Below are 25,495 nucleotides of genomic sequence, written 5' to 3' on the forward strand. Positions count from 1 at the left end.
CAGTTTTCTAAATTATCAACTGCCTGAAATGTGTTTGTATTAACTACATGCAAAGTTTATCACAAATGATGCTGCATAGAATAGCTGCAAAAGTTTTTGAAATTTTTAGTGGGAAGTAATTATTAAGTTTTAATTTGATTTTAATTTTTCCATTGCAATTTCAACCCTGATTTTTCGCAGTAGAATTATTTATCAATCTAATGCAGCTGAATGCCAGTTTTATCATTGATATTTCAAATACTGAATGCTTTTTAGTTACTTAAAACGGAAGCAACATGTTCATCCAATTCAATTGGTTAACAAATGTGTGAATTAAGGGAAGTATAGAATGTATTTAAGTGGATAGAAAATGTGTTAAAAGAAAGAAATCTTCTATGCCATCATTTATACACTTTTTGGCATTCAAAACATTTATAACCCTTTGATTTAAAATAAATAGATTCTGATCCCCAAAAGTTGTTAGCCTAGAAAATAGCAAAATGACAGAATATTACATGGGTAGGCCACAGTGCTGGATTACAGCAGTATTTACTTTCAGGTAAATTAAAAGCTTGAACCATCAACTTAAATATCAGAGAATTCTTAAAAGATTCTTTGAAACTATTTTATTCAGTACAAGTAGCTGTTAACAATATAAATGGTTAAAAGAAACAAGTTTTGACTGAATGGGTAATTTGTCAAATTGGCCATTTGGCAAAATAAGTTTATTTTTGGCAAAGTAGACCTAGTTTTATCGTACCCGATCACCATCTCTGCCAGGGACGGGGAAAAAGAGGCAGTAGTGGAAGACTACTACTGTATTTGGAGTTAGAACACTTTTTCCTCAGTCACACCCTATAAGCCAAGTTGGAACCATTTGGAAGGTCTTCTCCCTCTGTGTTTATTTGCGTGTGCATGTGTGATGTACTGTGTGTCCAACTTAAGTTTCGATACCAAAGACCTGTTGTCTCTGTGTGTGGCCATGTGTGCGTGTGTGTGTGTGAGTGAGAGAGAGAGAGAGAGACAGAGACAGAGATAACTCCTACAGCACAGACTTTTTGAAATAGTGAAGTAGTACAATAAAAAGGCCTGGGTGAGACTTGAAAAATTTCTTTTTACTTTCCTCTGCTTGGCGGATCCTTGTAACAAAGTATGTTCTATATAAGCATTTGACGGAAACAACAAAATGAAAAGATCAAGGTATATGATGAATTACTTGGCATGCACCAAGAAAGGGTGGCCCTGTGCTCCAGCAGGAATAGAGATGTTAGTTGTACTGCAGGATTACTTATGGGATTGCTATGGGGCTTAATTACCCTGAACAGTGTCTTTGGCCTATACAGGCTTCCTTAAAGCTCTACTTCTCAGTTATTGCCCTTGATTGCAGTGCCATTAGGAAGTAGAGTTAAATACCATTTTCTTGCCATTGCTGAATGCAGTTTGTGATCAAATGTAAAGGTCAGGGAGCAACAACCCCTGGCACCTGTGCCAGAGACTCACTGAAACAAACTCATTGGTGAATGAACAAATAGAGATTGCGTCTTCTTTTGGTGTCTAGAGAAGCTGCAGGCAGTCATTCCTACTCCTTTAGAAGTGGGCGTTATGGTGTGTACCTTAGAGCTCAAATCTGAGATTCAGAAAGAAAAGATTCTGAAATCACTGTGGCACATTGATTTTTAACATTTTCTGAGCCCTAATTCAAATTCCAACAAGCCTATCTGTATTGATGCTTCAGCAGAGGTAGTATAGAAACTCTGAATATTCCATGATTCAATCATTTTTATTAGTCTTAGCTGAGATCTACAGAATAGACAGTCAGCTTGTCAGGTACTCTGCATTGCTGGAAATGAAATTAAGATATTTCTTAGAGGATGATCTATCATGGAAAACTATTAACTGGATTAAAAAATTATAGCATATCTAATTCCCATAATATAGAAGAATGAAAACATAGAAAAGACTCTAGACAGGACTACATAATAGTTGGTGTGTTAAACATCTAAATTGTTGTCATATTATTAGCCTAATACTGCATATGGGTAGGTTAAAAAAAATGAAACAACATGTTGCCCCTTGACTTAGTAGGTGGTATAGCATATTCAAGTTCTCAGTCTGCCCATTTCTAGTTATATGAAGTTATATGACCTTGGTGCTGATAGAATTATTTAAGTTCTATCAATTATTAAATAATTAAATAATTAATTATTTAAGTTATGCCTCAGTTTTCTCATCCATAATAAATGGGATAATAATAGTACCTATATCAAGATTTCTGTACAGATGAAATAATGTGTGTGAAGTCCTTACATAAAATGTGTTAACTAATTAGTAACTAGAGGCTTCTTAGAATACCTTTTTTTGGTAGAAAGTTTCAATGATTATTAAGAGAACATAGAAGAATATCAGTTGAATGTTACCAAGCTCAAATAAATTTCAAGTGGTTAATTAACGATGAAGTCAGAACAATTACTATTAGGCTAATTACTTATTCTTAGCATTTCAGCTATGAAAATTAACGATATCTGAGTGCTTCTGTCTCATAAAAACAAAGGAAGCATACCAGGCCACTTATTCTAAGATGACATGATTAGAGCATTGGATCTGAATCCACAATTCAGTAAATCAGGTGTACTTATTAAAACACAGTAAATGATATGTCAGAAGGTTCAGAGCAATAGCTGAAGACTTGATTTGTTCATTTGAGTTTACTTAATCCTTATCTTGTTTCTTTATTTTAAAAAACTATACACAAAATCTTTTGAGTCTTTTAATTCTTTGAATGTGGGAGTTGTTATAAAATTCCATTGTAATAGAAATTGAACATGAAGTCACATTAGAAAATTAAGAAAAAACACTTAATAATTTGATTAAAAATGGCTGTAATATACAATTATGTTTATGTAGAATTTTAAAAAAATTGTATAGAATATGCCTCTGATACAGCATATTCTAATAGTAATGTTTCAATAGGGTCTTAAACTCATCTTCTTTGGAGATTGTTCTTTCAACAAATCAAAGATTCTATGTATATATTGGGCACTGTGGCTACATATGTGAGTGAAAAACATAAGGATAGTCCATGCATTCATGGAGCTTATAGTCTTGTTGGAGAGACAGTTACACTATAGATGTGATAATTGCTGTGTACTGAGTAAAGATAGTATGCTATAGGAATACCAGGAGGACACTAGATTCGGACTTGTTAAGAGCAAGGTGGAAAAGCAGTGGTTGTTTGGGAAGCTATCAGGGGAAAGTAGGATTTCTCCTGAGACCTGAAAGACAAAGTGAAGATTAGAGGAGGTAAGAAGGAAAAATTGTTTCAAGCAGAAGAAACTGCCTGTTCAAATGTCCCCAGGGTTGGCCGGGTCAGTGGCTCACGCCTGTAATCCCAGCATTTTGGGAGGCTGAGGCAGGTGGATCACTTGAGTCCAGGACTTTGAGACTAGGGTGGGCAACATGGTGAAACCCTGTCTCTACAAAAAAAATCCAAAAAGTTAGCTGCCAGGCGTGATGGCACGTGCACGTGGTCCCAGCTACTAAGGAGGATGAGATGGGAGGATCACCAGGGACTGGGAGGCTGAGGCTGCATAGTGAGCCAAGTTTGTGCCACTGCACTGCAGCCTGGGCAACAGAGTGAGACCTTGTCTCAAAAAAACAGAACAAGACAAAAAACCAAATGCCCCAGGTTTGGGGAACTGTGGGTAGTTCCATAAGGCTGGATTGTATATACGCTTGGGAAGACAGTAGGCAGGAGCTATATTCTAAAGAGCCTCCTAAGCCTTGTTAAGTAAGGGTTTGCAGCTTATCCTGAGGGCACTGAGAACCTATTGTAGGTAGTGGCCTGAACTCTAGGGATCTGTGTGGCGAGATATAGATATGTGAGTATATTTTTGAGATATAATTAGGAAGCAGACTCAGTAATTTATTAAATTTGGAAGATGAGAAAAAAAAAAAGAAATCTGGCTCTTACTTTTAGCTTCTTTGAGAAAAAAGGATGCCAAGATGACTGGATCCCAAGATTACCACTTTTATCTTATGCCGTCAGTAGAATTTGAATTCATTGAGGGCAGACTGTGTATTCCCCAAGGCATCTACCAGCAGTTATTAGCAGAAAGTTTAATAGAAAAGATGAAAATCTAAATTGAATTTTGATGATTTCATGTGAACAGGTGGACTTGTAATGATGATAGTCTATTTAAAAAGATTCAATGGGGCAGTTAAAAATCTAGAACTGTAGCTCAATAGAAGGAAGGATTATTGACTAGAGTTACAGATTTGGGAATTATTCACATATGGATAATAGTTATTAGTGGCTAAACTCTTTAAAACAGAGTTTTAAAAACAGAGTGTTGAGAGAGCAGAAAAACACCCCAGCTCAACTCTTTTTTTTTTGTTTGTTTTGTTTTTTTTTTTCTGTTCAAAGGGTTGCAATTAAACTTCTGAGGCAAACAGAAAGACTGGCCAGACAGGTAGGAAGAAAACCAGAAAAATTGAATGTCTTGGAAGGCAAGGAGGAAGCTTTTTGATAAAAGAGATTGTCATTAATTTCAAGTGTAATTTGATAGTACAGTGAGTGTGAAAAATAAGAAAAGGTCATAGAATTTGCAGATTAAAAGATTGTTCCTTAGTGACTTTGGAAAAGATGATCTTCTCTTGGAGGGATGTGGCAGAAACTAAATAACAAAGTGTCAGCAGTTGAGTAGAATGGGCAGAAATGAAGACAGTGACTGTAGATAACTCTTCTGAACAAGTTTGGTGGTGAAAGAAGTGATTGCAATGTTACAATTAATGTATTATCAAGGATAAAAGAAAGAGTTTTTTCCCCAGTTTAGTCTCCATCGAAGACCACCAAAGTATAATGAGAGAGATGACAATGAAACTTATTACATGAAATTTCACACTTATCTAAAATATTATATAATGACAACTATATTTTTGTGAAGAATTTACAGTTGATTTTGAGCATTATAATAAACCCAGTTAAGGATATTAACTAAAGATTTATGAGATAGCCTAGGATAACCAACTTTAGATGATATAGCTATACAGTAAGGAGATTTTAAAGGAATTATTATTTCTGGAGGCAAGAAAGTGCTTCATACCAAATTGGGAGGACAGCCATCCATGGAGTGCATCACCAGTTCCCACAGATAAGGACCAGTGGAACTGTTTGTAATTCAGTATAGATGACTTATTTCAAATTTTACTGATTTTTACAGAGAAATAATTTTTCTGTTAAGTATCCGAATTTACACTATTGGCTATAGTCTTTAATCTGTTTACATTTTTCTCCTTTGGCCAAGTCTTTATTCCAAGTGTATATACATATACATATAATGAAAATCAATGTAAAAATTTAATAGCATTATGTTTTACAGCACGTGTTTTCAGAATTCATGTGTATATGAATATATAGAGGTTTTTTTGAGGTCCACCTACACCCATGTTCACTACATTTGCCAGAATGGCAGTAATGAGAATTCAGTTCTTTAAGATATTGTACATTTAAAATGGGGTATATTGTTTCCATTATTAGCAATGTTATTATACAGTATTATTTTCCTCTTTTAGATGTGTTGATCTCTTTGAGTCTGTCATTAGAATAGTTAGGAACTGCAAAAGACTCTATTCTGCACTTTTATTAAAAGAAAAAGATGAGAGAAAAAAAATTCTTGTGTAGGCAAGATAATCTAAGAGGAACACTGTCATTGGAGTCTTTTCTGATGTGAAGAAAATTAAGAATTTCTGTTCTGGCTGTCACTCTCTGTAAAATCTAAAGGAAACTCTGTTTGGTGCAGTACTACCTGCTCGTTTCTTTTGTGGCTCTGTAAATAATGCTGCCTTTTAAGCCAATCTTTGCCTCCCTTTGCTCCTGTCCTGTATGTCTTTCCAGCAGTTTGGCTTCAGTGTTAAGGGATTGTTTTATTTTAGTTTTTGGTAATTAGTCCTTTAAGATAAAAATTACAGTAATTTCGTTTATTTCTTTAAGTAATAGTTTTTCATAATCTATTCTGAGTCAAGGAAAGAATTAGTTAAGAGAAAACCTTTGAAAAGTGAAAAAAGTTACCCAGGCAACCTGTATGTGTTACCAGTGTGCTGATTAATCATCTTCAACATTAATCACTGTCATCAGTTATCACAGGAAGATGACTGCTGAACAGTCTACACTATTATCATTGCTTCGTTTTTCTACAGATCAATTTAGTGCAAAGATTTATTGTACACAGTCATGAGGATTACAACATCAAACCGAAATAAAGAGGCAGCATTTTTATAATACAGAAAATCATGAATTTTCTTTTTACATTCCTCATTTACTTGATTTATTGATTTGATAAAGCCCTGTGTTTTACAATGAATAAATTTTTCACAAGGATGTGTTTTAAATAAAGAAGGGTTGGTGTTTGACTACAGTTTATAGCTTAACTAGTTTTTTCATTTGTACTGGGTGAAGGTGGAAGAAAGCCAAGTGTTTTATATTCGTAGGTGAAGCAATCCGCTCAATATATTTTTTGCCAGAGTTTTAAGAAATTAAATTTAGTACGTGACTATTTAAACATATATTTAAATGTAGTACGTGACTAAACATATGTTTAAAATATATATATGTAACATATATATGCATTAATAATTTCTACTATGCCCCACCATTGTACATTGTCTTTCTAGAAGTTGCCTAATGTCCTCAGGTTTTTTGTTGTTGTTAGAGTTATCTTAATATTGTTCATTATCTAGTCCAGAATAGTTGGAATTGTGTACATTTTGTACTAAATTTATGTTAAATGTCAGTAATTTCCTCCCCAAAAGCACTGCTCATTTTAGTTGTCTTAATATTAATAGAAATCTTAATTGCTATGGACACTATATATGCTACTATTATTTTCCAGCATTTATTTAGGAACGCTGATGCTGAATCAGAGCTTTAGTAATAAAAGTATTAAATATAAATATATATAAATATAAATGCTGCAGAACTTCAATTACAATAATTTTGAGTCTATGTTTTAAAAATAGTAATTTTCACCTGCAAAACATTTATTTTTTTCTGTAAATGGCATTTCTATGATCTTATATTGAATCAGTTTTCTAATGCTCTTGTAAATAAGTTATTCTTGAATATGGTCACATTTTAGATGTCGTTTATTTTTACTATACCCATTCAGTAACTATCATAATAATTTTGGTTAATTCGGTTCAAGTAGGAATTGGAACTAGCATCTTTTGTCTTTCTATGCTAAGGATAAAGGAAGGAAATTCTCTGTTGAGCTTGAAAATTAAATTACAGGTCTTTGTTTTCTATACTGAATTTAAACCTTTTACATTCCTCAGTGTTAAAAATAATACAGTAAGTGTAGTGGAACCAAACTTTGCAGACTTTGCTCTTTAGGAGAGCAAATTATTTCAGGATGAAAGACCCCAATAAAAATTAGGTGGATACTACCTATTTTTAAGCTAGCCCAGTAACATAGTTCTGTTTGATAAGTAATTGATTAGGTCAGACTATTAATCCATTTAATCTGGCATGTACATTGTGAGTGATAAAAGGAATCCAACTGTGAATTTGAGTGTATTAAATAATCTTCAGGAAGTTCCACAAAAAACATTTGAATGCCTTAAAACTTGCAATAATGCATGTTTGTTCCAAACACATTTGCTTTGCCTAGGTTTTACCCATCAGGTTGAAGAAATGCTAATCTTGTTCCATTCAGCATCTGGGTTTTTGCAATATATTTTCCTTCTCCTAGGGGTTAATTAGCCTTCTTTCAAAATGTGGCCTATTTAGCTGTAGATTCGCATGATTCAGCCAGAGCTGGCTGTACAAAGCAGAACCGTTAACAGGCGGGTGTGTCCAACTGCTTAATTAGCCAGAATAAAAAGGTCCTTTGTCAAACAAGCATCTGTTGCTCATGACACACCTGACAGCCACATTAGGCGAGGATGACTAGACTGAAATTGTACATGTCTCTCCTGTAAGAATATACAACTCATTTACATATGGGCTGCGTCATTGACAAACTGCAGGGGTTTATTTAGCTTATCAAAATGGATTAATGTGATGGTATTTGTGACTGATAAACAAATATCACTTGAAAGAAGGCTGTGAAGGAACTAAACTAACCAAATTACTCCCAAACATAAACAAAACACCAGAAACCACTGCTGGATGAATGGGAACACCTCAAATGTACTCATAAGCTATTATGCTGGGAGTAAAACAAAACCTAAAATGGAGCATGCTAGGACACTGCTCTCATGTGATGATCCTTACTTTGCAGAAATGTTGGAAGCCTACCAGAATACTATGACTGTGTCAGTGGGCTTAAATGATCTGTTTAGCAAAATTTGGCGGGAGGGTTATACTCCTCAAACATGCTTTAACATTCTAATTAATCTGCTGTTTTTATCAGGTCTTCAGAATTAATCACTAAAAATGCCTCTGGAAAAATACGTATTAGTTGGGTTTTATGGTCTCAGTTGAAAGAGAAGAAATACTTCCTAACTTTGGTGTCAGAGAGAGGGGATGTCTTTCTGTTGTTGTTGGAAGTGTAAATCATGTAATAATGACTGAGAACCCCAAAGATTGCTGTCTAGACCAACAGTCTCTAGCTTTTCTTTGGAAGCCCTATCATCATGATATTGCAAAGCAGTCTATGTACTGGTTGACATCACGCACTTTAGAGTTAGACATCAAGTGAATTCAGGCTTTTTCTCTTACTAGTTGTGTGGCTTTTGGCAAGTTATTTAATCCATTTGTGCCTCAGTTTCTTTATTTGTTAAATGGGGATAACACCTCCATCAGGGGGTTCTTCTGAAGATTGAACTAGAAAATGTATTTAAAGCACTTAGTGTAGTGCCTGGCACCAGGAAAAAACTATTACATGAGAGGCCAAATTATGATCTTTTCAGTTAATCTGTGGAAGGGATATGATTGATACCCTCTAATGTCACAAAGCTTGGCAAAGAGAGCCTCTCTGTCAAGGCTGAAGATAGTAAAATCAGAGGAAAATGAAACTGTCTATGAAGGAAAATGGAGACACAAAAGAGAGGCTAAGTTTTTATCAACTGGCATGACCCTATAATCCAAGAGCCAAGTAGATCAGACCGATGAGCAGTAATTTGGCAATAAACAGAACATATACTAGGACTTGGTTGATACTTGATGTGATACTTGGTTGTGCAGGACTAGGCTTTATGTAACAGTTTGGATGTGGTTTATAGGTACAGCTGGAGGCTCGATGGAAAGTTCTCCGTGACTCTCTAGCTTCATGTTTTACAACCATTATTTTTTACCTATCTTATTTCCCCTACTCTATTCTATAAGATTCCTCGTATTAAATAGTTGACAACTTTTTCCTTTTTTCCTGTCTCATTCTAAAAATTCATCAGTTTGCCTTTCTTACTTCTCTTTGTGCAGTGTCTGTATGGCCTTCAGTAAATGATGTAACATCTCTGGGCCTCAGTTAACTCATCTTTAAAATAAGGAAAATCATAGTTTTAATCTAGTGATACATCTAGTGATAAAATCACTAGTTTTAATCTAGTGATACATTTCTAGCAGTAAAATGGTCTAAACTTGGGTATTACTTTTCTGTGTAAAATTAATATAAATGTCATCAATATTGTTTCAAACCCAAAAAGCAATTTTCTTTTTTTTTTTTTTTTGAGACGGAGTCTCGCTCTGTCATCCAGGCTGGAGTGCAGTGGCATGATCTTGGCTCACCGCAACCTCTGCCTCCCAGGTTCAAGTGACTCTCCTGCTGCAGCCTCCTGAGTAGCTGGGATTACAGGCATGTGCCACCATGCCTGGCTAATTTTTGTATTTTAGTAGAGACGGGGTTTCATCATGTTGTTCAGCCTGGTCTCAAACTCCTGACCTCGAGATCTGCCCCCCTTGGCCTCCCAAAGTGCTGGGAATACAAGCGTGAGCCACTGCCCCCAGCCCCCTCAAAAAGCAATTTTCTACTTTCAATCTTTATTTGTAGAAATAGATTTCTGATTACCCTCAAAAGAGTCACAAACTCAAATGCCTATAGAGGCCAGTCAATTGAAAAGAGTATAGCCATTTAAATAATTTGCCTATAGAACACATAATATTTGCTCACCTCTTTAAAATTTTCAGATGTTTCAAGAAATTCTGGAAATTTGTTTCTTTTTTGTTTTTTGTTTTGAGACGGAGTTTTGGTCTTGTCGCCCAGGCTGGAGTGCAATGGCGAGATCTCAGCTCACTGCAACCTCTGCCTCCCAGGTTCAAGGGATTCTCCTGTCTCAGCCTCTGTAGTAGCTGGGATTACAGGCGGCCACCACCATGCCCAGCTAATTTTTTTTTTTTTTTTTTTTTTTTAAGCAGAGACGGGGTTTCACCATATTGGCCAGGGTGGTCTTGAACTCCTGACCTCAGGTGATTCACCCACCTTGGCCTCCCAAAGTGTTGGGATTATAGGCATGAACCACTGTGCCTGGCCTGGAAATTTGTTTTTTAGTGCAAAGTTTTCTGATTTTTAAGTGTTAGCAATTAAGAATTTTGTAATCACTCTGAGTCAAACAAAACCCGAGTGGGGAGTCGAATGTAGTCCATAGAAGGCCAATTTCCAAATCTATGCCTTTTATCTTCTGATATGCTCTCCCAGGTGGCTTATTGGGAGTTGTTAAGAATTACTTTAAAGGTAGTTTTAATTTTTAAAGAGAACTTTTTTCTTTACATTCTTGCATGTGTTTGATCTAAAACAGTTGATGTCAAAGTGTGGGTCATATACCAAAAAAAGTATGTAGAGTAGTCTGTAATACAATGTATGTGGAAACAAGTTAGACTCTGGAACATTCCCATCCAGCTCTGGGGGAAATAGGAGGCAGATTTAGTGCAAGTGACATCATTGTAAGAAACTCATCTACTCTTAATTGAACAGCTTAAAGGAGAAGCTGTAACTGGCAACGCTGTCTTCCTCATCTGTACACTAAACTGACAGAGGCCACCAGCCATCTTGGAGTTGACAAGAGAGGCTGAAAAAGACCTCACAGAAGATGATATCTAATGTCTGGTTCATTCCTTATTCTTTGCAGAAAAGCATTGCCTCACTCTTACTAATAGTTCCTCTGCTGTAGCACAAATGGCATATAAATATGTAATAAATCAAAGGACCCTGGCTTTTGCTTTCTTTTTTAGGGATTTTTTTTTTGTTTCCCGTCTGTGGTAGAAGAAAGAGGAAGAGGCACAGACTGGGTTCTTAATTTGTGTATTCTCTCCCCAAATTTTGAGAACTATTGGTCCTCTAGTAATACTCATTAGGCAAGAATTTTGTGTAGTAAAAAAGTGTCATTCTCAAACATTTTTGGTCATTTCTGTGGTCTTAATGCTGGTTCAAAGGTGTGTGTGTGTGTGTGTGTGTGTGTTTGGAGATCAGTACTACATTTAAATAAACCACAGTTTGTGAGATTTCACATAAAAATCTGGACTTTCAGTTTCTTTTGGAAAATGGAAGGAAGTTTCCCACATACTCACAATATGCTGGAGCTGAGCATTAGCTAACCTATCTAGGAGTATTAGCCACTGAATTTATCACTTTCCATTTATTTTGTAAACCCCTAGCCACTTTTGCTCTCTGTGCCTGAGGTTCCTCATTTGTAAATGCAGATTATAGTCATACCAACTGCATTGAGTTGTTACATGGATTAATTTTTAAATTAATAAATATATCAAGGACTTAAAAGAATTCTTAGCATATGTTAAACAATCAATGCTAGTTGTTACTGCTATACCTTTTGTATGTACAAGGTTTATTGTGCTGCTTTAGGAGTTTGACTAACAAAAGAATGAGAAAATAATCACCTAAAAAGATGCCAATGTCAAAGTGTAGAAAGAAAATTAAGCACAGATTCAAAGTGAAAAAGCCCAGTCCCAAGTCTACTCCTGTCACCTTGAACAAGGCTCTTAATCTCTCTGGGTTTTAGTTTCCTCGTTTACAAAAGTAAAGAATAGATGCATTGTCTTCAGAGGTCTGTTTCTGAAATTGAATATGATTGAAGGTTTTGGGGGAAAATTAGAAGAAGTCATGCTGTGACAAAAGATGCCAAGAGGGGTTAATTTTCTCCTTGAAAAACTGAATACTCTTTCAAAAATTTCTTAGTTAAAAATTAATGTTCACTATATTTTATATAGATTTAAACTACGATGCAGTGCTTTTCTTATGCTACCAATTACACACTGTTTCTCTTGCTCCATTCCCCCAGGAAGGAAAATTAGAAATCTGGTCTTTGCTCAATAGCAAGGAAATTCATATTTATTTTATTGAATGCATAAGTAGTAAAAGGGGATGTGAAGGCCAGGAAGCCGGAGAAAGCATACTTGTTAGAGTAAACAATGCAAAATTTACTCCTATGTTGGCAGGTCAGGCAAAACTGAGAAAAGTGGCATGTTTAATTGTGAATGAGAGAAAGTACATGTCTTTGTTTACAAATCTCATTTACATGATAGTAGTCTCCCCCATCTTTCAACTGTATTAAATGTTATGGATTTGGGGCTATCTTTGTATAAGACTATAATCGAATTTTGATTTTAGTACCATATTATACCATACACAAAATTAGTTAACTTGATTCTTTGGCTAAGTTTAGGGCATATCAGTTGGCTTTTGGATATACATTAATTGTTTTAGATCACCAAATAGTAAATTTTAAAGTTGGAAAGGACCTTAGAAATGATTTACTCTATTTATGCAGCCAAAAGACACATGAAAAAATGCTCATCATCACTGGCCATCAGAGAAATGCAAATCAAAACCACAATGAGATACCATCTCACACCAGTTAGAATGGCAATCATTAAAAAGTCAGGAAACAACAGGTGCTGGAGAGGATGTGGAGAAATAGGAACACTTTTACACTGTTGGTGGGACTGTAAACTAGTTCAACCATTGTGGAAGTCAGTGTGGCGATTCTTCAGGGATGTAGAACTGGAAATACCATTTGACCGAGCCATCCCATTACTGGGTATATACCCAAAGGTTTATAAGTCATGCTGCTATAAAGACACATGCACACATATGTTTATTGAGGCACTATTCGCAACAGCAAAGACTCAGAACCAAGCCAAATGTCCATCGATGATAGACTGGATTAAGAAAATGTGGCACATATACACCATGGAATACTATGCAGCCATGAAAAATGATGAGTTCCTGTCCTTTGTAGGGACATGGATGAAGCTGGAAACCATCATTCTCAGCAAACTATCGCAAGGACAAAAAACCAAACACCGCATGTTCTTACTCATAGGTGGGAATTGAACAATGAGAACACGTGGACACAGGAAGGGGAACATCACACACCGCGGCCTGTTGTGGGGTGGGGGGAGAGGGGAGAGATAGCATTAGGAGATACACCTAATGTTAAATGATGAGTTAATGGGTGCAGCACACCAACATGGCACATGTGTACGTATGTAACTAACCTGCACGTTGTGCACATGTACCCTAAAACAAAGTATAAAAAAAAAATTAATGATTTACTCTAAATTATATTCTGGTGACATCCTGACAGCCTATAAAAGTGTCAAGAAAGTAGAATTCATGACATTTACATCCAGGCAGCGTTTGTGTTCTGAGAATTAAGAACATTTTGACATAATTTTGGATGATAGTTTATAAAGGGATTTAAACAATTTATAAAAAATGAGATAGAAGGTAGCTTTCAATGAAATTTAACCTAGATAGTCTCAGGATAAGAGGTACTAATGGGAATTTTTTTAAAGAATGTGGATTAGTAATTATTTATAAAGTGGTCAGAATGACTATACACATGCATGGACTGTCATTGTAGTATGTTGGGATAAGAGGTATGAGAGTTGAAAGTTAGTTTCAGTATAGGATTTTAAGAACAATTGTAAGGAAGCTAGTCATGCAGGAGTAACATTTTAACCTTTAATTTCATTTTAATCTATTTCAGAGACCATCATGCAGACATCAGAGACTGGGTCGGACACAGGCTCGACAGTGACCTTACAAACATCTGTGGCTAGTCAAGCAGCAGTGCCTACGCAGGTGGTACAGCAAGTACCAGTACAACAACAGGTAAGGAGCTGCTGCTCTTAGAAAAGATGCTGTTACTTTCATTGTGTTGGCTGTCCAACATACCTGTATCCAAAAATTATTTGGACTTTACTGTCTTGCTATGATAGGCATACTTCAGTTTTTAGGTTCATTCAGCAAATGTTTCTTGAGCATTTCTTGGATGTGCCAGGTTCTTTCTGTGCTAGGCTGTAGGGATACAAAAATGAATACTCAAGTTATAATCTGTATTCTCAAACAGCCTGTCTTGACTCCTAAAGCTAGTTATTTTTTCTGACATGACCACCCAAAGTTTTCTCCTTCTCTTCTTCTCTCCTCATTGTTTATCACAACTTTCTATTTCTTTCATATTGAAATGTCAGCAATATTATACTTTATTTAGTTGGCTCACAGTAGTACTTAATAGGATGCATGTACCTTCCAGGCAGGTATTTTGCCTTTGTGGTATTTTAGAAAGTGCCTTTGCATTAGGTGGTTGATAAATACTGTTGAATGAAAATAGAATAATCTTAAAGGTCTGGAGATCTGACTCAAGCTATTTAAAAAATTGGGAGCGAATTCATCATCAGATATTTACTACAGGTCTTATTCATATGCAGGGCAGTTGGCTTGTTTTGGAAAGATACTAACAAAGTAATGCTGTTTATGTATGTGGACTGTGAACACACTGGCCTGTGATTTCTTCTAAAGAGTAGTGAGAACATAAGTGAGAAAGATCATATGTCATATAACATTATCTTGAGATTCAAGATTTACCTATAATTTCTTAGTATTAAAGAGACTCTTTAGCAAACGTTGCTCTTACAATTATAAATAAGTGGTTAGGGAGAAGGATATAGATGGGTTATACATGATGAAGGACGTTTTTATAATTAATAGACGCAAGGTTATATTCTTTACAGGATATAGAATTGGGTTGGGCGGGGGGTGTGCTGGAATCGTTTAGAAGTCATTGGCTTTTAGGATAAGTAAAGACATCTGAAATAATCGTCTTGTGTTTTTTTTGTTTTGTTTTGTTTTTTGAGACGGGAGTCTCGCTGTCTCCCAGGCTGGAGTGCAGTGGCATCATCTCAGCTCACCACAAGCTCTGCCTCCCGGGTTCATACCGTTCTCCTGCCTCAGCCTCCAGAATAGCTGGGACTACAGGCGCCTGCCAGCACGCCTGGCTAATTTTTTGTATTTTCAGTAGAGACGGGGTTTCACCATGTTAGCCAGGATGTTCTCGATCTCCTGACCTTGTGATCCGCCCACCTCGACCTCCCAAAGTGCTGGGATTACAGGCATGAGCCACTGTGCCTGGCCATTTTGTGTTTATTTTTTAAACATTTAAAAAAAAATCTTAGCATACTCTGCCATATACACATATACATCTTTCCCATCCCTCAAGCTCCCAGTTTATTAGATTGAACTATATATAGTTTTGTTCTACAAAAAGTGTTACATGTTTCAATCTATTGCTTATGTTCCTTTTATTTCTTTTAAGCATATTCTCTCTTTTTTAAAATTATAGATCCAGAGGATGCATATGCAGGTTTACTTTATGGCTAAATTACGTAATGGTAGGGTTTGGGCTTCTCGGGTACCCATTACCCAAATAGTGAACATTGTACCCAGTAGGTAATTTTTCAATACTTATCCCCTTCCCACCCTCTCTCCTTTTAGAGTCCCCAGTATCTCTTACTGTCATCTTTATGTTCATGTGTACCCATTGTTTAGCACCCACTTTATTGGTTATGTTTTTATCTTTTTATATATTTTTTAACCATTAAAAATGAGTCTTCAAAATGGTGATTTAAAAGGCTCTGCTATTATTAATGCCATCACCAATTTTAAGACTCCGAACCTTATTGAGAAAGGGATAGCTTATGTCATGTCATCCGAAGAGCAAGTAAAGAACAATCCAGACATTGTTACAACTAACTTTAAAAAGATAACAGTTATCTTTTTAAAGGCAATGTTGAACATTTAGCTCACTCTGGTTTTCATCTCTGTAGAAGAATGGTTTTGACAGAGTGCCTATCACTAACAAGAGTGTGATGGAAATAGTGTTCCTATCTCTGGAAGGTGCCTTCTGTAAACATGAAAAAAAAGTTTTCTTTTTATTGAATTTACATATAATCAAATATTTACACCAGGTCTTAATAGGGTATATAATAGTATAAAGACTCAAAAAACTTAGCAAGTTCTGTTATTTTAAAAAAATGACCTTTAACCTCCCCCATTCTCCCACAAACCACTCCTCATAGGCGACTACATTGACCTCTTTAAACCTGTTATTCTGATATTTACCTCCATTTATTTAAATATAGTATACTTATTTTACTGCATCTTGATTTTTTAGTTTTAAACATTTTAAACATTATCTTAGCACGCCCTTTTTTTGGTCCCTAACACAACACACACACACCCTGACCCACCCACCCACCCACCCACCCTTCCTGTCCCTTATGTTCTTGACAGATTGAACCCTATGTGTTTTTTTATGTACAAAAACAATAATTTCATATGTCTCAACCTACAAGTTATATTTTAATTTTAGTAAATGACTATTCAGTGCTTATATTACCATGATATATAAATGCTTTTCAAATCCAGCCTTGTAGTAAGCAGTGATTACCTTCCTTTCCTGTAAAACTCATTTATTTTTCTTAGATTTAATGATTGTGTTTCTTCTAGTTTTCAGGATTGCCATGGGCAAGCCAAACACCAGTCCGATTTCTGATCTTTTTTATGTGGTTTATGTCATTTTTTTTTTCTCTGAAACTTTGTAGAATATTTGAAATTCCAGTTTTATGAACTTTATGATGATGTGCATTGATGCAGACCTATTTTCAAATACTGTGCTAGAACCTTGATGGGCCATTTCAGTCTGGACATTCATGCTTTTTCATTTCTGGGAAACTTTATTCAGTTTTTTCGTTTGTGATTACCTCCCCCTCTGTTTTCTTGTTTTTTTTCACTTTCCGGACTTTTTGTGTTCTATTTTCAATTTCATTGTTCAGGCCTTCTATTATTTTTAATTTCTATCACATTTTTTTAATTTTCAGGAACTTTAAAAAAATTCCTGTGTGTTCCTTTTCATAATATCATGTTTTAATTCATGGTTTTCTTTTTCCTTTCTGAAGATATTAATTTTTTTTAACTTGTTGAAATTTTTTTTCTCTTTACATAGTCTGTTTCTTTTAAGGTACTCTGTTCTGTTTTGTTTTGTTTTTTACTATGTCTTTGTCTTTCATGTTAAAAGCTTTTCTCTGATGTCTGACAATCTATGGGTGTTTATCCATATTTTAAAATGTGGTTATAAGACGCTGATTTGAATGCATGAGTGAGTCTTGTTGACTTCAAAATGGGGTCATCTGACTGACGAGGCTTTTTAATTAAGAACCCTCTGATGTTCAGTATCTTTGTTTGCCCTCTTTGGCTGGTCAATTTTTTTAAGAGGACTTGTCCAACTTCCTGCCTAGTGGGGGAATGCTTGGCTGCCTGGGAGCTGAGTTGGGGAAAGAGTTGGGTATTTATTGCACGAATTTAATTAATCTTTCTCTTTTTTCATGTGGTGTTACCCGTGCTTGGTATTCCTCAATGAAGAGATTAAGCCAAAGAACAAACCTCCAAACATTTTACTAAAGTTAGGGAAACCCAGTTACCTTACTGCATAGGGGTTGGTAGAGGGAGCCTGATTGCTTCTTAAATAGAATCACATTTTATATTAAATACATATATTAAAAACAAAAAATTGGATTGCTGTCAGAAGTGGAAAATCAGTATCACTAGCCATAAATAGAAAATTATACATACACACCCTCACCACCCCCAACACTTCATTCTTGACCTCATAAAAAATAATCTTGTGTACACCTGGACCACACTTTGGAAAAAACATTGTACTGTGCCATATGGCTCACCCCCAACAGGCATATTTTTCATTTCCTCAAGTTAGCTTTTTCTTTTGGGACATTCAAGGCAGGTGATACCTTATACTTCTTTACACCAAGCAAAGAAGGTGAGAACACTCATTTTCTTTTTGTCAACAAAGTGTTTTATTTCACGCAGTTTTTTGTTGTGATATTTGTCTGGAGACCCTTGTTATGTTGTCCTCCCAGACTTATTTAGAAGCATGTTTTTCTTCTTTGTCATTATTTTTCTTTTTTTTTTTCTTAAGTAGAATAGTGTCATGTTTGAAGCTCCCCAGTATATTCCAGTGGTGTCCCTGTGGATGTAAATTGTCTATAACTGATAAGATTCGTGCTATAATTCCTATTCCTCTGACATGCCTATAATGTTTGAATTGTTAATGTGCTGCTGTTATCTTGGGTTTGCAAACTGTAGTAAAATGCCTTTAAAAGTTTCCAGCTTTTGTTACTGACCTATAATGGATATAGAAATCATGATATTGATGTCAAAGGTAGTTACTTCTATTGATTCAACTTTTCATTGTAACTTTGCTTTGTTGATTTTGACATAAAGAGAAAGTTTATAGCTAATGTTTTAAAATTTTGAGACATTCAATATTATTTATAGGTTGGTGCAAAAGTAATTGTGGTTTTCGCCATTAATTTAATTTTTGCACCAACCTAATATACTGGAATGATGAGTGTATTAGTCCATTTTCATGCTAGTAATAAAGACATACATGAGACTGGGTAATTTATACAGGAAAAAGCATTTAAGGGACTTACAGTTCATGTGGCTGGGGAGGCCTCATAATCATGGCAGAAGGCAAGGAGGAACAAGTCACGTCTTACACAGATGGCGGCAGGTAAAGAGAGAGAGCTTGTGCAGGGAAACTCCCATTTTTAAAACCATCAGATCTCATAAGAATTACTGACTCTCACGAGACAAGCACAGAAAAGACCTGCCCTCATGAGTCAATTGCCTCCCACCGGGTTCCTCCCACAACAGTGTGGGAATTGTGGGAATTACAGTTCAAGATGAGGCTTGGGTGGGGACATAGCAGTTCCCCACAAGTTTGCTCCAGTTCCCAACAAGTTTCTCATCTCCATCTGAGACCACTTCAGCCTGGATTTCATAGTCCGTATCATTATCAGCATTTTGGTCAAAGCCATTGAACAAGTCTCTAGGGAGTTCCAAACTTTCTCACATTTTTCTGACTTCTTCTGAGTTCTCCAAACTGTTCCAACCTCTGCCTGTTATCCAGTTCACTTCTACATTTTTGGGTATCTTTTACACTTCTACATTTTGGGGTATCTTTTCAACAGTGCCCCACTTTACTGTTACCAATTTACTGTATCACTCCAACATGATTCAGTCACCTACCACAGGGTTGCTCCCAAGACATGTGGGAATTGTGGGAGTTATAATTCAAGATGAAATTTGGGTGGGGATGCAGACAAACCATATCAATGAGAAACCAGAAAATTTCAGGATTCCAGTATTATACACTTCTTCTGTTTCTTCAAAGCCATAAGGCTTCTAATTTCACCGTGAAGTAAGTACCGAATAAAACAATTCTAAAATTGTTTTTATGATTTTTTGTTTATTTTATATGACCTCAAGTATCCATTTGTCACACTTTCTTAGACGATATGGTTCAGGGATAGAGAATTCTGAACAAAGAATAGCAAGATCTTACTATGTACAGGGCGAATATTACTTACCTGAAATGCCTGGGAACAGAAGTACTTTTGCTTTGGAACTTTTTTCAGATTGTGGTATATTTGCATATACATAATGAGAGATCTTGGGGGTGGGACCCAGCATTAAACATGAAATATATGTTTTTTTATATATACCTTATACACACAGCCTGAAGGTGAGTTTATACAATATTTTAAGTAATTTTGTGCAGCCTATTACTTTTGGTTGGGTGTGGAATTTTCTTCTTGTGGTGTCATACTGGCACTCAAAAAGTTTAGAATTTTGGAGCATTTCAGCATTTGGATTTTCAGATTAGGGATACTCAATCTGAAATGCTATATGAAATTTCCTATCTTTTCATTATCTCACAAAACATCATAGAGTCTTATTTCCAAATATAGACATTGTTGCCCAATTCAATAAAATTGATAAAAATATCTAAGTATCTTGATTAGAAACTCAAATTTTGATATTACCCATCCCATCATCTTTATAAAGACTTTTTGGACCAATGGGTCTCTATAGAATATGACCAGAAATGGATTGCTCCTTCTCCTCATCCTTCATCCTTGAATGATTTGGTAAAGAGTTTCTTGTAGATTATTCTTTGTTTTTCATTTTATGCCTCAACCCAGGAGGTCTTCTAACCCCTGCTTGTCCTAGAACTGAGTTAAACATCCAGGAGAAAGACAAAGGAGAATGTCTTCCTACTATTCCATAGCCAGCCAGATTAGTTTTCTTTTCAAGGTAGAACTTTGACAGAAGTCAGAACTTTCATTCCTTATTATAATCTTGAGCTCCAGGTATTCCACAAGTACTGCTAACATTGAGGATAATTTCTAAACCATCTTGACCACGGCTCTAAGATTTTTTTCCTCCCTTGTAAGTTTTTCAGTTTTAACTGCCTTTGCAACTATAGTCCTCCTCTCTACTATCTCTGTCTGTCTTACCTCTTTCTTGGAGAAGAGCACAAATCTTTTTCTCTCAAAATGAGTAAATGTATTGTCTCTATATTGTTTATTCTAAATGTAACACATGAGGTATAGTGGAGCCCTGGGGTTCAGGGACTTCTGTTGAGTTCAAAGCAAGATTTTTTTTTTTTCAAAGAAGCTTTTAATTTTGCTGAAATTTTTTTATGATTAGGAATTGTAGTCTTTACCTTTTCCTGCTAAGGGACTCAGAGAGTTTGTTTCTGGTTGATCTTTGGTTTGTAATTGGGATATTTGAAACCACTTTTTATGCGATAAAAGCTCCTTTCAAGACTATATTCAGGAAAGAACATTTGTTTTTTTCTATAAATTTCCTAGATAGAATAGAGAAGGACACTTTGTTCATAATCTGAGTCATTAAAAGGAATAGAATAGCTAGTTGGCTATATTGGGTTCTTTTTGGTTAGTATCAGTCTATCACACATTTAGCCTTTCCACATAAAATATGGTATATCCTGCAAACTGAGCATATTATCCTTGTGGTCAAAAAGATAAATGACATTTTCTTTGGGGAACAAATCTAACCAGAGTTGTAAATTAGGTTGCAGGAGAAGGGCAATCTTCAAGTAGGGTAAGATTTAAATGAATAGTCTCCATTAGATCTCTTTATTTTGGGTATCTACAAAATGATCTGTTAATCTTTAGGAAATAGATTTTAGTAATTTAAGTGTAATATGAATACTTCTCAGATCCTCACATTCCTTAGACCATAGTTTCAATACTGGGTCATTTCCATCTTCACTTCTGTTTGCCATATTCTGAGTAGTATGTCATTACAACCAGTAAGAAACCCTGATAATTAGAATTATACCGATGATAAAGTTTATTGTCATGAAAGCAATCAGTAGTGATTTTTAAAAATTGCCTATAGTTTGTTAAATTCATAATAGAGTATTCTGTTGGATCAAATTTTGATCAAAAGTGTCTTAAATGAATTTGTTAGTTTGGGGAGCTATGCCCAAGATAGTGCACTCCATCATTCTTGTCTTTATCTTTCTTTTCTGTTCAGGGTCAAGAGGTTTGCTTTCTGTGAATCCTAGCATTGATGGACGTGAATAGAATTCTTTTCATTTGAGACCATTATTTCATATAATCAGCTGAAACAAAGGCATTTTTGTCTGGTTTGCTCTTATTTGGGACTTCATTCCCATTGGCTTGGTTCCCTGAGGGGGTACAGTGTTCTCATAATTAAGACTGTGGCAGACATCCTGAAAGATTGAGTTATGTTTTAAAATGAATTCCAAATGAATGTCTTTTTGAAAAAAAAAAAAAAGACAATGATTTTAGCTCTTGGAGAGATTTATTTTTAGAACCAGAACTGTAAAATTTTGGTATCCAATATAAAGAAGTAAGGTGTTTTGGAGGACCATGCTGATTTACAATGGAAATAAATCTTGCTGTGCCAATCCAATATTAAGGCCCTTTTGTTGACCATCTCTACTGAAGAGTTAAAAAATGAGAGCTCTACTATTTAAATAGTTGAGTAATAGTATGCTTTGATTCTCTATTAAGTAATTACAAAAAATTTTTTATCCAGAGTTAGATCATTGTGATCAGTTCTAGATACCATGTTCTAAGAGGAATGTGCCAGGCACTATGTTAAATGCTGGGGTTTCTAAGAAAATTTGACATGGTATTTGATGGGTAGGAAGTCAGCTTTTGAAGAAAATACAAGTTTGATGGAATTGGATACAAAGTGCTTAGGAGCAAAGATGGAAGATTGTCGTTGGGAGTGAGGGTCAGTAATGTGACACCAAAGATGTGACCCTTGAGCTGCATGCTGAAGGAAAAGTTGGAATTCACAAGAAAAACAAACTGGAAGAGGGTATCTCTGGTAAAGGAAAGCATGAAAGATTTCAAGTGAAGTAAGGCAATCTGTAAAGGTGATTGGGGAGAGGAACCTGGGAAGTGAGGGATATGGAACAGTGTTGCACAAGAGCTTCTTTGCAGAAGGTTGAATCAGATGACTCATTTGTGATACCTTCATATGTGTCCCCTCCCTAGCATTTTCGTTTTCTTCCTACTCAGTTGACTTATTTCATTAGGTATTCCCCGACTGCCAGTTTTCCTGATAAGAGACATATGTATTTGTCTACTACATTTCCTTTTTGTATGTTCAGTTCTTAATCCTATGAAATTTGGATTCTACCCATCCAACTTGAAACTGTGCACTTCTGGACAAGCTAAATCCAACATTATTCTCTAGGATCTTTCTGGATTTTTCTTTGACACTTGATACTATTGACTATTATCTCTTTTTTTCTTCCATGGCTTCTGGGCTTACTCTTGTATTTCTTTGAGGACTACTTCATAAAGGGAAGCAGATTTTGTGGAAATTCGGTGGGCTTTATCATTGGAAGGCATAAATTCAAATCCTGGCTCTAGTCCTTTCTACTTATATGACTGGGCAACTTACTGGCTTTTTCTGAAACTCAGTTTTCTCTTCTATAAAATAATTGTAACAATATCTTGCTCATTTATAGCTAAAAGTATTAAATAATACTTCTAAAATATTTAGGGTAGTACCTGATTATAATAAGCCTTTAATACATTTATTATTTTTTACTATTATTATTTTCATTGTTATTATTAATAGTAGTCATAGTAGTAGAATTCATGATCTTCTAATAAAAAAATTTGGAGTTTTTAAACTCCTTTTTTTGTAACATTGGCTTTTGGCCACTTTCTCTTTGTTCTCACTTTCAAGTAACTTATCCTCTGTAGCTAGTTTAGTCTTGAAACCAGTGCTGCTTTCATTTTCTTTACTAGTCAAGAACTTTTGTTCCTCCTTCCTTGTATTGGACTGGATTATGAGTCAGGGAGGTTCAGACTCTAGATCAGAACCAACACCAACTTCCTCTGATCTGCAGGGGTGGTGGTGGTGTCTTTCACTTTGAATAGGCACCCAGTGTAGTCATCAGTCGTTTGAAAGAATGCCAGACAATTTCTCAACAAAGATACCTCCACCATTTTGTCTACCTCATAAAATATAATAGTTTTGAATCAAGTGTGGCATTGTGATAGGATATAAGACTTTAGGAAATTAGGGTGGAAATAATATATTATTATCTTAGATGACCTTATTGGAATTTGAGTTTCTAGTTAGAAAAGGCTTAAACTATTCCTTTAGTGCAACTATTCCCAAGGGTGTCCCAGAGTTGAATTGCAAGGAGTTTTCTTTTCTTTTTTTTTTAAGACAGGCTGGAGTGCAATGGCGTGATCTTGGCTCTCTGCAACCTCTGCCTCAAGTGATTCTCCTGCCTCAGCCTCTCGAGTAGCTGGCATTACAGGCGCACACTAACATGCCCAGCTAAATTTTGTACTTTTAGTAAAGACGGGGCTTTACCATGTTGGCCAGGCTGGTCTTAAACTCACCTTAGGTGATCTACCTGTCTCAGCCTCCGAAAGTTCTCAGATTATAGGTGTGAGCCACTGCACCCGGCCAGGAGTTTTCTTCTTCAACAAATCACTTACTGTATAAGACTATGTATAGACTTATTTTAGTTGATTCCATAGTTTTGTTCTTAGAGACATATAACTTCTTTCCTATTAATATCTAATTTGCCTATCAAACTATCAATTTTAACATTAGTTCTTTTTTTGCTGGGAAAATTCAATGTATCCTATAAAATGTTTTACATGAGTAGAAAATAGAAAACTTTAGGATAACTGGCACCTGTACTTACATATAATTTGAACAGTTTGCAACATAATTTAAACAGAGCACCTACCCTTTTGCCATAGCAAATTAGAGGAATTATTTATGTGTGCTAAAAATACACCCTCATTCTAATAGATCTCAATGTATAGCTGAGTCTGTTTGTCATCAGTGTGTCAAAGAAAGGTAAATTTTAAGGTCCAAATCAAAATTGTCATTTGTAGTATGAGCTGGTCAAGGAAGTTTCCCCAGAGGGACTGACTTTTAAGCTAAGATTTGAGGAATAGAGGTAACAGTGAGGGAATAAAAGGAAGTGTTTATTCAGGGAAGTGAGTGTATGAAGACCTGGCACAAGAGAGGAGCTGATGGGTTTGTGGAGTTGAAACAGAGTCTATATGGCTGGGGGAGAGCGTGGGAAGGGTAAGTGGTAAGAGTTGAAGTAGGGTGTTAGGTGGCACCTGGACAGGTGTCTTGGTATCTTGAGCTTATGAATAATATTTCAGTCTGCACTATAAGCTGTTTAAGTTTTCAATAATAGCTATCATTTTGAATTTACCTACCATTTTACTTCTGTCAGAAGTCCAGTTGAAACAATGGATCATAGTAATAGAAGCTACCATCTACTGAGCATCTTATTATGTGTCCCTGTGCTTAAGGCATGGTTCATTACTTCTCAAGCTTAAAACAACCCTGCAAGGTAGTTGGTATTATCTGCCTTTTATGGGTGAGGAAACTGGGCCTAAAGGAATTTAAATAACTTGTTTTTGATAATAGCCACTTGGTCTTGACAGCCTGTTCTTGTATTTGAGAAGTATACTCCAGGACAGTAATTATAAAATGAATGTATGTAAGCTTGATGTTACATTGCTTTCAGGAGTGGGGCACATATTATCTGTTTAGCAAATGATTCTTTTTTTCAAAAGCTCTTTCATGAAACCAGTAAATACTTGGCCAGTAGTAAATGCTCAATATGTATTGGAGGAATATACTAAACAATGCAAACACTGAGGTATTCTTTAGCGTCATTGTGTATGTGGAGGGGAAAGGACTTGGGCCTTGCTCACTTAGTTTCCTGTTGCCCCTGATAGCAGCTCTTTACATGCCTTTGTGGAACCTCTAGGGATTTGTGGAACACAGTTTGAGAATCATCTTTTCTCCTGGATACTTCTGTAGCCAAATGAATTGGTCATCAAAAAATTTCAAGCTGTGTA

General features: G+C 35.7%; 1 protein-coding gene across 16 annotated transcripts in view; it reads left to right on the plus strand.

Annotated features, from left to right (window-relative positions):
• Positions 1-25,495, plus strand: part of RFX3 (regulatory factor X3) — a 314,864-nt gene that overhangs the window by 121,226 nt on the left and 168,143 nt on the right. For 12 of the 16 annotated variants that reach the window (XM_054519989.2, XM_054519992.2, XM_063714234.1 and 9 more), the window contains one exon: positions 13,918-14,042. In XM_054519989.2, the coding sequence (XP_054375964.1) occupies positions 13,926-14,042 (117 nt within the window). In that variant the 5' untranslated portion in view covers positions 13,918-13,925. Of the gene's footprint in view, positions 1-12,913; positions 13,249-13,915; positions 14,043-25,495 lie in introns of those variants that run through there. The other 4 variants (XM_054519998.2, XM_054519984.2, XM_054519983.2 and 1 more) reach the window with 4 other exon arrangements.

The sequence above is a fragment of the Pongo abelii genome, chromosome 13, assembly GCF_028885655.2.
Source record: "Pongo abelii isolate AG06213 chromosome 13, NHGRI_mPonAbe1-v2.0_pri, whole genome shotgun sequence".
NCBI lineage: Eukaryota > Metazoa > Chordata > Mammalia > Primates > Hominidae > Pongo > Pongo abelii.